Source organism: Poeciliopsis prolifica, unplaced genomic scaffold, assembly GCF_027474105.1.
Source record: "Poeciliopsis prolifica strain line A6 unplaced genomic scaffold, Auburn_PproV2 SCAFFOLD023, whole genome shotgun sequence".
NCBI lineage: Eukaryota > Metazoa > Chordata > Actinopteri > Cyprinodontiformes > Poeciliidae > Poeciliopsis > Poeciliopsis prolifica.
In genome coordinates, this window is record NW_026562398.1 from 7379331 (window position 1) to 7395005 (window position 15675).

General features: G+C 34.4%; 1 protein-coding gene across 1 annotated transcript; it reads right to left on the minus strand.

Moving 5' to 3' along the window:
• Positions 1-271: 271 nt before the first annotated feature.
• On the minus strand, positions 272-14170 carry LOC129370163 (ras-related protein O-Krev). The gene is made up of 9 exons (XM_055045885.1): positions 14091-14170; positions 11789-11946; positions 8867-8954; positions 8277-8345; positions 8129-8185; positions 7905-8045; positions 4495-4638; positions 3391-3510; positions 272-1000 (listed from the first exon to the last, which is right to left on the minus strand). The coding sequence occupies exons 3-8, from the start codon at positions 8921-8923 to the stop codon at positions 3421-3423; spliced, it is 558 nt and encodes a 185-aa protein (XP_054901860.1). The 5' UTR covers positions 8924-8954; positions 11789-11946; positions 14091-14170; the 3' UTR covers positions 272-1000; positions 3391-3420.
• Between the last annotated feature and the right edge of the window lie 1505 nt (positions 14171-15675).

Below are 15675 nucleotides of genomic sequence, written 5' to 3' on the forward strand. Positions count from 1 at the left end.
TATGGTGACATGCTTTAAACATCTGATCACATCTGCTCCTTAGCCTCCAACTTCATCCCCCAGTCAGTTTTCGATTCTGCTTTTTACTTCACATCCTGCCTGCTGTTTGAGGCCAAAAGTCTGGGTTCCTCTTTGCTGCCGCTTCCTCTCTCAGCTCAATCCAAATCTGCTGAACCCGAGTCATTTCTGCCAGCAGGAAACGCTCCTCTTACACTTTCAGTCTGGCAAACGTCTCTTTAAACAGGAAGCTCAACAACAAAAACAAGAGTAATGAAAATGTACTAAAATTTAATCATTCATAAAAGCTGGAAAATCATCTGTGACAGGGTAAGAAGCAGTTTTAGAGGTGGTTTAGTACAATACGTTTTCAACCTCGACACAAATCAGAGTGCACCCTTACCCCCATCGGTCTATAAAATACTAATTTCCTTAACTTTATTATGCAAAAATGGAAGTAGAATATATTATGGGAAATATGGAAGGCTTGCAGCTTTCAATATAAAACAAAGTCACTTAGGAGAGATGTTATTAATACACATCCTTGTAAGTAGGAGCGAGTAACTTATGGACAATGATGCATCTTCATTGACAATGTTAGTGCAGAATTGTACAAGAAGATCAACATTTTTACATGGATTTCTTTACAAATATATTGTCACAATATGCCAAAGACTGTTGTTACTCATAATAAAATTCTCATTAGTTCCCTTAAATGGATTCAAATCCAGTTTCCTCTTTTACTTTGTTATTTCCAGAAGAAAAGACACTTCATAGAAAAAAAAAAAAAAAAAAAAAAGAAAAATATATTTTGTCGTCAAGGTTTGACAATATAAGAAGAGGTTGATTTTCTCTGCCGGTAAAAAGCAAAAAGTTTTTTCTTTAAAGTATGTGCCTTCTTCTGTTTTGCAAATGGTGTGGTTTTCTGAGCCAGCCTTTTTCAAAAATGCTCTGGAGAGGACTTGGAATGCTGGCACCATCCACCGGGAAACAGTTCATCATTCTGCAGGTAGAAACAGAAACACAACGTCATGATTAAGTAAAATAAAATATGAAAAATTCACTTTGAAAACTCTCATTCATGCTGTTAGTCAGATTAGCTCAGCGGATGGTTAACATAACAGTTTATAAATAATCTATGTTCAATAATAATAATTTCTTAAGATCAGATCATTCTTCTCAAAATGTAATTTTTAAAAAACTTTAGTTAGATCATGGGTGTTCAAAGTGTGGGAAGTGGGCCATTAAAGGCCCTCTAGCCGATTCTATGCGGCCCCCAGACCTCAAAGCAAACAGGTGGTTGATGAAAACCAGCTAAATATTAAGTACAAAAAATACATTACCACTCATTCAAGTTTCTACATTCGTCTTAGTTTTAGAGTAATTAGAACCACAAACATGGACCTACTTTTACTCAAAGCAAAGCATTCAGTAATGTAACGTTATTGGCATAATAATGCAAGAACATATTCTCAAATTTTAAATTCTAACAAGCATTTGACACAAGAGCTGGAAGACGCTTTAAATATCCAAGTTAAAAACACAAAGGCAAATAAAATTAATTATAAACTTTCTGTGAACAAAATTGTCCTTCAAAAAAAGCACTGGTTGAGACCAAAGCCAGTTTTTGGGAGAAAGAGGAAAAACAACAAATCATGCAACTGGACATTTTTGCGTTTGTTTTAATTTATCATGGAATTAATTGATTTGTTGCCAAATTCACATCAAATAAGAACAAAACAACTCAATTGTACAAAACCTTTGATTTCAAATTCAACTTTAGTTTATTATGGAGGAGAAGAAAAGAGTTTCTTTTAAAATATCCTTTGTGGCCCCCCACACATTTTTATATTAGTTTTGGCTCCCAAAAAGCTCATTAAAGATTTATTCATAACAGAAAGAAAAAAATAGATGTTTGGTGTGTTTTATAGCTAAAGCACCAAACCTTGTTTAAACCTCTTTATTCAGGTTAAGTTATAGTTACTCTGCTATAACGGATTCAGAAATAACATTTCACGTAAAAGAAATTTGCTCCAATTAAATTATTAATTTATGATCAAATGAAACTGGATTTTGATTTTGGAAAATTAGAATTTCTATTCGTAAAATTTTGTAGATTTTTGATTTCAACACTGGAGTCTTTTTAATACAATATTAGAAACATTTTTGAGATGCCAAAAAACAATTAATTTTTAAATTATATAAAATGCATTAACATAGCATTCTTTTACTTTATGCTTGAGGTGACTTTTAGTTTCTGTATGACAATGTTGAAGGATTCAGGACTTAAAACCTTTTCAAGCTTATATATGTATATATATATAAATGTGTGTGTGCTTAATATAGCTTTGTCAGAAAAACCTGTACAAAAACAACAACAAAAACTAATAAATTTCATTATTATTGAGTTTTAACTTGCAGTAAGACTTGCATCTAATGTAGTGTTTCTCAACAGGTGGTACCGACCCCCAAGGGGCGTTCAGAGGACAGCAGGGGACGCTAGCGGAAATTTTTACAAAAGGGGGACGCTTGGATTCCTTTGGGGGGCGTTTGCTCGAAGGTAAACTTTACACCTTTAATGCACAACAATACCAGTTTTGACTTTGCGCTGCTTGCTAAAACTGTATTGTGCAACATTAAAACATGCTTGGCTACAACTGTATCGATGGCAGCTCTTCTCTTCAGTGTTTGTTAGCTTCTCTTGCTACTGGTAGCTTCACAGCATCAGTTGATGACTGTGCTGAGATTCACTTGTCTGGTTTTCAGATATTTTATGTTTTATGGAAGGCAAATAAAATTAATTACTATTAAATTATTTCCTTTGTTCACAGGAAAAATTTTTCTGGGAAATTATTTTTGATGATAAATACAGAAACAATCATAAAAATCAAAACATCAACAATAATGATAGTAATATTCATAATCCAGTACCATTTAGTGCTTAGAAACCAGGGGCAGTGAGGGACCTGGATAATGGACAGGGGGGCCCAAAAAGGTTGAGAAACACTGATCTAATGCCTCATTTGTTAAATAACTCCCATGAGAAAAATAAATGTCTGTAAAATCCAACATCAAAGAATATTAAAAAATAGCTACAGTTGCAATATGGTTGACAGTGCAGATTAAATAATCAAAATGTTGCCTTTAAAATGAGATCAAGCTATAAAGGATCAGAGAATCGCAGCTAATGTTTATGCATTTTACAGAAGTTTTCTGGTTCCTTAAACGTTCTGTTTTTCAAAGTGTAAAAATATTTTTGCTCACAGGAAAAAAGCTCCACTCATTCTCCGTCAGTTTGCTGCGTGTTTTAAATGTTCGGTAACAACCCGGAGCTCAGAACGCCCGGCAGCCATGCGAACGTCTGGAGTAAATTTAGTCCAAGCTCCCACTCACCTGGCCTGGAGCAACCGTGGGAGAGCGTTTTTAGAGCAGCGTGCAACCCGACTTCTTTTTTGTCTTCTTCTTTTCCATCGGCGCTTTCCTGTTGATCTGTCGCACCAGATCATAGAAAATCTGCAGCACAGAAACGGGGCAGAATCGATCACTGTCAAATGTTATTATATACATTTCCTACAGTAAAATTAAAGAACTTGTCACACATTTTAAAGGTAAGTGTTCAAATTTGGGAGTTAAAAACGATACAAATTATCTAAACAATAAAGAGTTTCAATACAATAATATATCATTTGATACTGTTTTTAATAATGTTTTGTGAGAGTATTTTGCATTCCTCAGCGGGGTCAAGGTGAAATAAAACACTGCAAAAACACTTAAATCTGATAAATCTTACCAAGAGATTATGGTCTCGTTTCTAGTCCAAATATTTCAGTTCACTTGAAATAAAACAAACTAACTTATAAGTAACAATTTAGCAAGATAAGAGTATTTTTTTAAATAAATAATTCCTTAAGACTGATAAAGTATTTGTTCCATAAATTAATTTAAAACATGGGAAAAATATCTTACGAGTTAAATAATCTGCCAGTGAAACAAGCACTTTTTAAAATCAACATTAAGGAATTATTTACCTAAAACAAATGTCTATATCTTGCTGATAAGTTAGTTTTGTTTTATTTCTAATTTGCCAAGATATTTGCACTAGAAACTAGACCTCAAAATACTTGCTAAGATTTAGTGTTAATACAGAGAAAATGTCATGTTTAAGAAATGTTTGTCACGCCTCCCTGCTTTTAGAACAAAACACAAATTTACCCCCAAAAAAATCCCAATTTCAATAATGTTGTTTGACATATAACATATAAGCCAATGTGAATTTCAATAACACAGATCAAAAAGTCTTTCAACTATTATGAATAATAAATATTGCTTACATTGAAATAATGCAAACAAACTTTGGTAAACTAAATTACAGACACTTAGACACGATATACAAAGAAAGTCACATAAAAAGACAAATCTTTAAAGAATGTTGTGGTTGAGGTTCACAGCATTTAGCAAATTCAAATAATTTTGCTAATTCTAACCAATCTGACTTACCTCGTTAACGTTGATCTTTGATTTAGCTGAAGTCTCTAAAAAGGCACAGTTGTTCCACTGACGGGCCAGGTTATGGCCCTGCTCCTTCCCGACCACGCGCTCGTCCTCCAGGTCACATTTATTCCCCACCAGGATCATCGGAACCTGATCGATCAGAATAAATACGTAAAGATTAAAGTCAATTAGCAACAGAAAAGGTTTCTTGTCGACTCATGGAAATAAATCTGCCCAATAATCATTTTCTAGGTGCTTCCAACAACATCTAGAAGGAAGTTTCTAATTCTGGTGAAATGTGTTAATTTTACCTGAAGAGATTTTATTGTAATGTAATGAAATAAATGTAAATACCCTTACAAATAAATTTAATTAATCCCAGTGAAATTTAATTATGGTTCTATTGAAGAGTAAAATTTTATACATTAATCATATGACTGAAAATCTTTTTCATGAAAAGAAAAAAAACATATCTGTACTTATTCTGATATTGATATTATTATTGATATTTCTTGATACAGTAAAGAAAATAATCTCGACTTTAAGGACAGTTTTGGTTCTGTGAGTAAATATATTGGCCCATTTCTCAATAACAACTGGAACTTTCAATATCTAGCAAGTTATTTTCGCAATTTACCGTTGATTGAAAAAGTCTCTTCAGCTTAAACTAAAGAAAAACCTGCTTCCTGCTACAGCGGGAGTGAAATTACCGTAATAACATGATATTATCTGGAAAGCGCAATGTCTCAACTTTCAGAAACTGTTGGGATTTTTCAGATGCTCAAAGAGTTGCAGAATTATGGTACGACTAATTTGGCTATGTCTGACACGCTCTGTCTATAAGGATTAAATCTAAATTTTTAAGATAAACGATAAACAATATGATAAATTGGTCCTCATTGCACCAAGGTATTTTGGATTTCAAGTGTGTTTTCTTTAGAAAATCTTAGATACCCTTTATGAAAATAAAAACCAGCAAACAGATAAATTTTCTGTAAATAATTTGGAGTTATGTGCAACAGAAAAATCCATAAATAGATGAATCTTTGTGAGTTAACCGCTTCAGTTTTTCCCTGAGAACTCGTTCTTCAACGCTGAATATTCATTCTTACTCCCAGCTTAAACATGGTTTAGGTTTTGTTAAAGAAAAACTGTTACCTCTTGATTGGGATTGCATAATTCTGTCAATGCTTGCCAAAATTTGGAAGCAAACCGGATCTTTTGGGACTGGTTCTGATTGGCTAATAAAGAACAACCATCACGACTTAGTTTACTGCCAGTGAAGTCGGCTGACCAGTCAACCGTACATTCACAGTTTGATGTGTTTTAATAAACAAGCTAATTTTCTAAGTACAAAAACAACAACCAGTGAGACAGGCTCCTCAACCTGCACAGCCGGAGAGCAACACACCTGCGGGTGACTCATGCAGGTTATCACTGTCAACATTTGCTTTTCTAAGAAGCGCTTCGCTTTATGTCACGACTGCTGGCAGCTGTCGGTTCTCCCTTAATTTCTGTGGGTCATATTTGTTAAATAAAAGAAAAATATGCAACATAAAGAAAGCTTTATAACCATACCTCCAGCTCAAAGCTGAGATTTGATTATTGGTACTTATTTGACTCATTCCCACAATTTGTGGAAATAAATCAACATGAGATTTACATCCTCCAATAGAAAGAAGAGATGAAATGTTGACATAATTATAAAATAATACACTTTTAATCTTAAACTGACATTAAAATAGTAAGAGTCTGTAAAGACAGTGGCTACCAATAAGTTAATGACTAATAAGTTTCATTCCTACAACAATAAAACTAGTTTTTAAAGCTGAAGAACTGAAAATGAAAGGATATGAGAAAAAACACAGATCTGCAATACATAGAATGTGCCCATTATTATCAATACATTATAATCTTGTCTGACCTAAAAGCTCTTTAGTGTTTTCCTTTCATTTAAACTAGGTCAAACGTGTAAATGATGCATTATTATACATACAAATGCTATAAGAGCAAATTAGACAAAATAGTTCAGTAAAAAAAAAAAATCATTTTTTTAAAGAAAGCTGCAATCATGACTGAACAAACATTTCTGATAAATAAGTCAACAGTTTAATAAAAAAGTAATTTAAGATTGTGGATCATATTAATGACATTGTCTTGAGAAGTAGAGATCTTAATCAACCTGTTCTGACTAAATTCAGCTTAGATTCAGCACAGTGTACATCCGTCCTGATGTCTGAAAGAGGCAGATAGCATCTAGCAACACATCTGACATTTCCTCCATGTCACAAAGCTGCTGCCCCGCTCAGCCGTCAGTCTAAGGTGGGGGATGAGCCTAAGCAAAGCCTGCTGGGTTCACACTAACAACCCAGAACTACAAAAAGATGTAAGCAGAGTCATTTCTACAACGACAACATGGCTCCTACTTTTATAGGAGTCGTAAAGGTGACCGGTTTTGCTCCCTTGAACAGGTTAGGATACATTTCTGGGAGACACAAAACATATTCATAACATTCTCTTTCTCATTCTTGCATAATGAGATTTAATCTGCTCAGTTCTGCTTATTTTAAGCTGTTTTAGGGCCTCCTGTCGCTTTACATCCAAATAAGCTGCTGCTGGCCACTCCCCCCAACCCAACGTTTACGCTTACAGCTAAACATTTAACGTTTATCATTTATTACGAAATTTCTTATAAGAAGTTTGACGTATTGTTGTCTTGAAAAAATTGCATTCATGTTGTTGGGGGGGGGGGGGGAATAAACCCTAAACTGACATTTTTTTAATGTTATTTCTATCATTTACTCCATTGTTTGTTCTGTAAATTTTATAAAATGATTAAATATGCAGCTACTTAGTGATAAATCAGAAAAAAAGAACCCAATTCAGAAAAGAATAGGATAAAAAAAAAATACAATTCTAAGTCTATTTCACCCACTCCCTACTTGTATGCAAAATGATGCACAATTACACAACTGTACAGCTTTGAAAAGCATTAGTAGAGCCTCCTGCACAACCCACAAGAATGCAGCAAGTGGTTTCTGGATGGTAGGTCAACAATAAAACATTTGTCTATTCCAGCAGGCATTGAAACCAGCTGACCAAATGTCCTGGAGCTTCTTGGGTTGCAAGTTTAACAAGGGTTTGGCTTAGCTGGGGTAGCTAGGTAACAACATAACTTTTAACAATCAGGAGGTTTTTTCAAACAGCTCATTTTCCAGATACTAAAAAATCTTTACCTTATTGTCAAAAAACAGCTGAGTCTTTTTTGAAGTGCTTGGTGCGTTTCTAGAAGCAGTAGAAACCCAAACGGAAGTATAAAAAAGTACAAAATGTGAATTTTGCCTTTAATTGTTCTCAGAAAGGGTTCAGATTTTCGATTGTTTGGGTGTCCGTTGTAAAAAAGGTGTTGCACTCACATCCTCTGTGTCCTTTACTCGCAGGATTTGTTCCCGCAGGTCTTGTAGGTCGTTAAATGTTGACTGTGCTGTAATGGAGTACACCAAAGCAAAGCCTTGCCCGTTCTTCATGTACAGGTCTCTCATCGCTGTGAACTGTTCCTGCAGAGCAACAGCAGAGGAGAAACAGCATCAGCGAGCTGGAGGGCCTCTCTGAGCCAAACGCAGCGGCAGACGACACTCACTGTTCCAGCGGTGTCCAGGATTTCCAGCATACATTGCTGCCCATCCACCTCGACTTGCTGTTATGTTAGAAAAGAAGAATTTAGAGGTAATCAGATGAATTTAATATTGTTCAGGAGGCATCAAAAAGTATTTTTTTATGACCCTTACCTTTCTGTAAGAGTCTTCTATAGTAGGGTCATACTTCTCCACAAAAATGCCTTGCACAAATTGAACTGTCTGGAATCAACCAAGAAGAAGAAGAAATTAAAAACGGTAACTGAATTGTGCTAAATAATATTTTAACAAAATACAGTAATCTTTATTAAAATTTTACATCAGTTTTGTCTCAATGAAAAAGCCAATTAAATCAAATCACAGCTGGATACAAAAAAACAAGATTCTACAAAGTATTTTGGGTTTAGTTTCTAGTGTAATATCTTACTACACTTAAAATAAAGCAAAATTAACTTACAAGTAACTTTTCAGAAAGATGTAGGATCTTGTTTTAAGTTAATAATTCCTTACTACTGATAAAAAAAATAAATAGTTCCACTTATAACAAGACATTTTATAGTAAAAATCTAGCACTTTACCATAAATAAAAAGGAATTAAACAAGCTCCAGAATCCTGCTGAAAAGTTACTTGTAAGTTAATTTTGCTTTACTTTAAGTGTATTATTTACACTGTAAACTAAACCAAAAATACTTGAAAGATTTTGTGTTTTTGCAGTGCATTTGTAAAGGTCTTCAATACTTACCAGCGCAGATTTCCCTACACCTCCTGATCCAAGCACGACTAGCTTGTACTCGCGCATGGTGGGCGACTTCACTGGACAGCACAAGAGACTGAAAAGACAGACAGAAATCAGTCAGAGAAATTTAGAGATGGAGACTTTCTATATAGTTTAAGATTCAAAATTTTAGTATTTATTGGATAAAGTTTTCTTTTGTCTCTCTAAATCCTAGTGTTTTGTTTAGAGATGTTTGACTTTCGTGCAGCATTTTGATCTGCTGGTTGTGATAAGTTAGCCAGGCAAATGCAGAATTTGAAAGAAATACTCTGATTGGACGGGGGGAAAAAACTCTGTAATTGGTTGATTGGTGTGGTTCATTTACATAAACTTTACCAAGTCGCAAATTCAAACGCAAAGTATGAGATGTAAACATGAACAGCACATGTTGTTCTTAGTTCACAAATATCTTCTCACTGCAAACTTCTAAAATAGAAAAACAATATTTAGCCTGGCGGGGAGCAAGAAATGTCTGGCAGCCCGCAATGCTTACAATGTACTGCAACCAAACTAATTAGATCACATTTTAGCTTAATATCAGTCAGTTTCTTCATTAGCTGCTCATAGATAACTTCTTGTTTTACTGTAAGTGGTCACATAGATCTAAAAGTTGCTGAAGTATGTAGATAAATAAATCTTAAATGTTATGTGTCAGTAGGCCGGTTACAGTAAGCAATAAATCAATTAATCACATGAGTAATTAAAATGAAGTCAATTTCCATTTGAGTAACTTCTTGTTTCTCTCTTTCTACAAAAACTGAATGACAAAAGTCTTCAGTCTGATTCTGGAAATTTTGTTTACAGCAACTTTATAATTTATTTTATTTGTTGCATTGTTTGTTTATTTTGGATATTTAAAATGTCTTCCAGTTCCAGTGTTAAAAGTTTATGAGCATTTAAAGTCTTGAAAATACTTGACAATAGTCTCAAGACAACATTATTGTTTATCGCAGTCAGACACCTTCTGAGACTAGCAGAATGTCTTACCATAATCAAGCAGTTCTCTGAAACAGGACAATCTTCACACCACGAGATTTAAAATTACGTAAACTGATGACAATGTTGATTCTTCTGCATACAGTTTTAATTTTAAAAATATATTCTGACTCATTTTCTTTCACTTCCTCCTACAGCAGCTCAGATCTAATTAAGTTTGTATTTTAGCTTCTCTTGCAAACAGACGCAAGCTTTGTTAAAGTAATGGTTGGGTGTGAGTACCAAACAATCTGTCTGGTTGATGTGAAACGTAAAGTTTAGATGATTAAACATAACTTGACGCTCAAAATAACAGCCTTGTCTCTGTGTTTTTTACTGGATGAAAATAAATAAGTGACACCGCTGTAAATCAGCGTGAAATATTTAAGAATTATACATTTTTTGCAGGACCTGCAATCTCACACCGAAGTTCAAGCCCTTATTAAGTGTTCCAGTTTCACAAATAGCTTCATCTCATTACAATACAGAAGAAAAAGGTCACAGTGAATAACCTATCATCAGCCTGACACACATTAGAAACACTGAATGGCCTAGAAAAAAGATTTGGCACAAAGAGAAGCCGCCACCAGCATTTTAAAATAAAGACACGAAAGTTTTATGCTAATTAAAAATGTAAATTTTGTAATAGTGATTAAATCTCTATCACAAACCTTTGTAATAGATTCAGCTAAATCTATTACAAATCTATACAAAGATTTGTAATTGAGATTTAACCATACAGCTATGCCTAAGCAATAACACTGAAAAAAATTATGATGCAATTTAAAATAATTAGTTTCTATGATTTTACTTTTTATCAATATATGTTTGAGCAAAATAACCATTGTTTTTTTATTCTATGAACTACTGATAACATGTCTCTGTAATTCAAAGCCAACATGTAGCTTTTATTTTCAGAAAATGAGAAATGGTCAAAATAATAACAAAGATGCAGAACTTCAGACCTCAAATAATGCAAAGAAAACAAGTTCATATTCATTTAGAATCAACAATACAAATGTTTTAACTCAGGAAGAGTTCAGGAATCAATATTTAGTGGGATAACCAGGAGGTTTTTCACCAAATATTGGTGGAAAACCAATCTGTATATAGGAATGAACCATACAATTGTAGATATATTTCCTGGTTAAACTCTAACAAGGTGCTATCAAGTGATAAAAAAGAGAATGACACAAAATGTGCTCCACCTACATTAGCTGAACACATGAAGTCAAAACATCTTGGGACATAATTCTGAATTTAAAATAAACATCTCTAACATCAAATGCCAAAGTGGGGGAGAGATTTACAGTAATCCTGTTTAAAAACCTCTGAATGTAATAATTATGCTAGGTCAGTGGGATCTTTGTCAAATGCTGCGACAAACAATACAAACCCACTCTGTCGCAATCGGCCAGCATTAGCAATTCTAACTACGACGTCTGAAGCACCACAGTGAGAGACAGGCACACAGCAGACATCACAAAGAGCCATTGTGACAACCCTCATCTACTCAAGTACGCCACACAGACAGAAAGCAGAGATCAGAGAGTGTACCCGTGACAAACGCTCACAAAATGAGGATGGGGTGCACAGAAAGATAACAAAAGCACTTTAAGAGCATATATGCTCTTAAAGTAAAAGTCACAAACTTACTTCTAAGTTTTTTACATCAGGTAAGTACCAGAAATGTTCCCTGACTACAAACGAGACACGACGAGGTAGGCATATCAGAGCTTAGCAATTTTTTTTAACCACGCCTGCTCTTAGTTTTCATAATAAGGAGTCTCTATGTTCTTGCCAACAGTAAATTAATAATTTAATTCCAGATTTCGATGAGATAATGTAAAAGTGAAAAAAGGCTTTCACAACCACCAGGAAATTCATTTACTCTAATAAAGCAGCTTCATTTACCTTGTACACAGTTGTAATGACAGAAAGTCCCTCTACATCTGGGGAGGAAGGCCTTATGGATCCTCAGGTTTGTCCTCTGACTGCCAACCAGTCTCCAAGGTGACGAGATGGAGAGAGGAACCAGAGAGCGACGCCGAACAAATCTGTCCAAATGGCTCCTAAACGTCAACAATAAGACAGAAGTCAGCGCAAAACAACACACAACCAAATAATAATCAAATTACAAACGGGATAAACCTGAGGGAGCATTACTAAAATGTTGGGATTATTTTATTCTGAGGCTGAGAAGATTTACAGTTAAATATTAAAATTAAGATAAAAAAAACTTCCAGTTTGAGAAGGAACCTGAATCTAGCACTGAATAATTGAACTTCTTGCATCTCTAATCCATTCAAGTTTGGTATGTAGGTTGTTGGAAAAATAAATTTGGCTGATATTAAAAATTCTTGTCATCTTTGTGTAAATCAAACAGGGTATTGTTGGACCACCATGCCACAAACAATGCTTTCATTGTTATTGGAAATATTCCACAAAGCAACCGCGGATAAAAAAAGCTGCTTTTTAAGGAGATAGCTCAGCTGGTAGTATGATAAATCAAGAGACTAGAGCAAAAAAAGAAAAAGTGGTAGGTATGACCGTAAATAAATACCTAAATTAAACAGAGCTGGGTGATATGGCTTAAAAATAAGATATTAGATTTTTTTTCCCTACCAAATTTGATTTTAATCAATAATTTTCTGAATAGAAATATTTTCAAAGACTTGCTTCCCCCCCAATAATCCCTTCTGGGAGTTGACTTGAATTCAAAGTGCAACTAATACAATCTGTAAAACATGCCTGTAAATCAAAATGACAAGTCACTGGGCATCACTCCAAACTACGGAAGCCCAAAGAGTGCATTTGCGAAAGATTTTTAAAGAAATAAAATCTTCATAAACAGCTATTGAGCTCATGCTTACCAGTATCAAATGTAAGATACAAATATATGTTTCTGTTAGCATGTCACTGCTAAATGTACAGGAAACTTTACTCAATGATAAAAAAAAATGGTGGTGTGTTTAGCTTTGCAATTTGAACAAACAGATGAATAGTTTCCATCATAACATTATTTGTTGCACATTTTCTCTTTATGTAGACAGTTAAAATTTGTTGTAACTTTATATTACAAAACCTTTCAAATTACTAAAGCTGTCTGCCACGTCGTTCAGTATGAAAAAAGGCTGATCTGGACCATTAATAACAAAAGGTATTAATTTTCCTCCCACAGTAGGAAGCCAGGGGACAACATCTTCAGTTCACAGACAGTAAGTATCATGTGTCAGCGACAGAGGAGGGAGGGGGATTTCAACTCGACTCAAGCGATCAAATACACTTCTAGTCTGGATTTAAAACTATTTCTATAAACCTCCTCATTTGGGAGCTCCGTTTAAAACCTTCAAAAGTTAGGGCAGCTGTAAAGTTACCAATAAAAATGAGCTCACATCTTGTACCGTAGTTGGTTTCGAAAGGAAGGGAAGGGTGTGGCTATTAATTTCAAAAACCCCAACACTGAGACTTTAACACCGTTTAAAAATCCACAGCTGTTACAAACAAAAACAAGCACACGAAACCGTGATTTATCACAAAGTCTGAGACGGGGTAAACGGAAACTAGAAGTAGCTGTCCAGGAAAAAGTTTGACAACTTATGTACTGGCATTTAGTTAGCACACTCAGGTAAAAGCTAACTATCGGCGTTCATTAATCGCCTTGTTAATATATTTGAAAATCTAGTTAGCGGCAAGCAAGGTGGTAACTAATTTTAACCAAACCTTCAAAAAGCACAAAGGCCACAGTTTTATGTTTCCTGGTGTCTGGCTCACAGTTTGGGCTCTCTGTACTTTTTAGCTAAAATGGGGCGCTAACTAGCTAGCCAGTTAGCATTAGTCACTACTCTGAAACTATTAGCTTTTCCCAAAAGTTTAAGCTCCAAGTCATTACTGTGTTTAACATCGGTATGCGGATGAACCATTAAAATACTGGAGACCGCTTTGGTATAATTAAATACGCTCACTTGAAGCGAAAACATAGTTTGCGTCGAGAACTCGTCAGTTACTCACTAGCTCTCTTGTTAGCCATAGCTAAGCTATATTACCCACAGCACTGCTTCTCTACAACTGAGGATATAAGTCATAAACAAATAAGGACTGAGAAACAAACACAAGTTCACACGATAACTACTAATCTAACAAAGACACAATCTAGATAATTAGCCTTGAAATTATAAATTTTTTCCAGATGCATCAGCTTTTTGAAGAGACTCACCGTGCTCCGCTATGTGAGTGCGTTAAATCAGACTGAATGTGCGGAGAGCTCCGGCTGTGGCTGCTGATTGGAGCAGAAGCAGCCAATCAGAGCGATCCAAGTTACGATAGAAATGAATATTTCTGACTTGAAACTGTCCGGATAAAAGCGTGGAGACCTAATAAACAGGCATTTAACTCAAGAATTTAAAAGCAGCAGAAAAATAATGTGGCTCATTTCTCATTTCTACCGTGACGTCTTTGACAGCAAACATTGTATTTTGTAAAATATATTATCACATTTCTAACCTTGAGGGGTTTTTTTTTGTTTGTTTTTTCTTTTTAATTATCTTGTTAAAATTTGAGACTGGATTTTGGATAAAGATTATAGATGCTACAAAATACTCAAACAACATTTTAACATAATAAAAAGTAACAATAGAAAAGTAGAATACATTTGTTAAAATATTTTCTTAAATGAAAAATACATTTTTTTGAGAGTTTTGAACCCAAAATGAATATATTTTCAAGTCTGAAACTGAAATGTATCAATATTTTCAGATTGATCCATCCTCTAGTGAATGGAAGCAGAGGAAAGTCTCACTTTATGCAATCAATTCAGCAGAGGAGGGTAGAGTACCCAAATTTTTTACACAGGTAAGAACTACTAACACATATTTTTCTTCAAGTAAATGTAAAAAGTAGCTCTCTAAGAAATTATCCTAGCATACATAATAACATATTTTTTGATGTCATCATATAGACAAAAAACATAATGTTATGTGCAAATTTTGGTATTTTAAAAACTAACCTAAAAATTTAATACAAATAACATAATTGCAAAATGCTAAATTCTAAACACCTTTCTAAATAATTTCATTAAATATAAAACTCGCTAAATCAAAACTTCACACAGTGTGATGAGCTGGAAAACTGCTAGAGGATCTGATTCTTTTTATTGGTTTCCTTCCAAATTCCTGTGCTTCTCTTGCTTTCCACTTCTTGGTTCTCTTTTTAGAAACGACATTTCCTGGTTTTAGATGCTGACCTCTGACCTCTCCTCTGTAATGCTTGTTTGTGTCACATCATGAGTAGAAATTTCCTTTCTGACTGGCCTTCCTCTGTCCTCTGTTCTCTGACTGAATGGATCAAATGAGTTAGCCTTAAAGCATTTCTTTCTTGTTCCACTGGCTAAATATGGGAGTTGGGTTTATCACTGAGGCCGCTCATATTCTTATGACTGCAGGATATTAATAGCTACTCTGTAGAGGGAGTGTTGCCATGTTTCAAAACAAAGTGTTCCTGCCCTTATTTAATCAAGTCGACAAACAAGGATCTTGCAACAGCTCCGGTCATTAACCAGATACATTGAAGTTATCAAGAGCAAAACCGAAAGAACAGAACTGGTTTTGAAATTAGCTTAACCCAATTGAAAATTTAACAACTGTTTAATACTCCATGAGCACGAAAAAATAATTATAACTAAATGCAACAGACAAAACAAAAATGGTATATGAAAACATTGGTAACTTTTTTAAACATGTATATTTTCTTTTAAATAATTCCCTTTTATTAGTTTATATCTTTATTTAATTCTGTATGTGCCG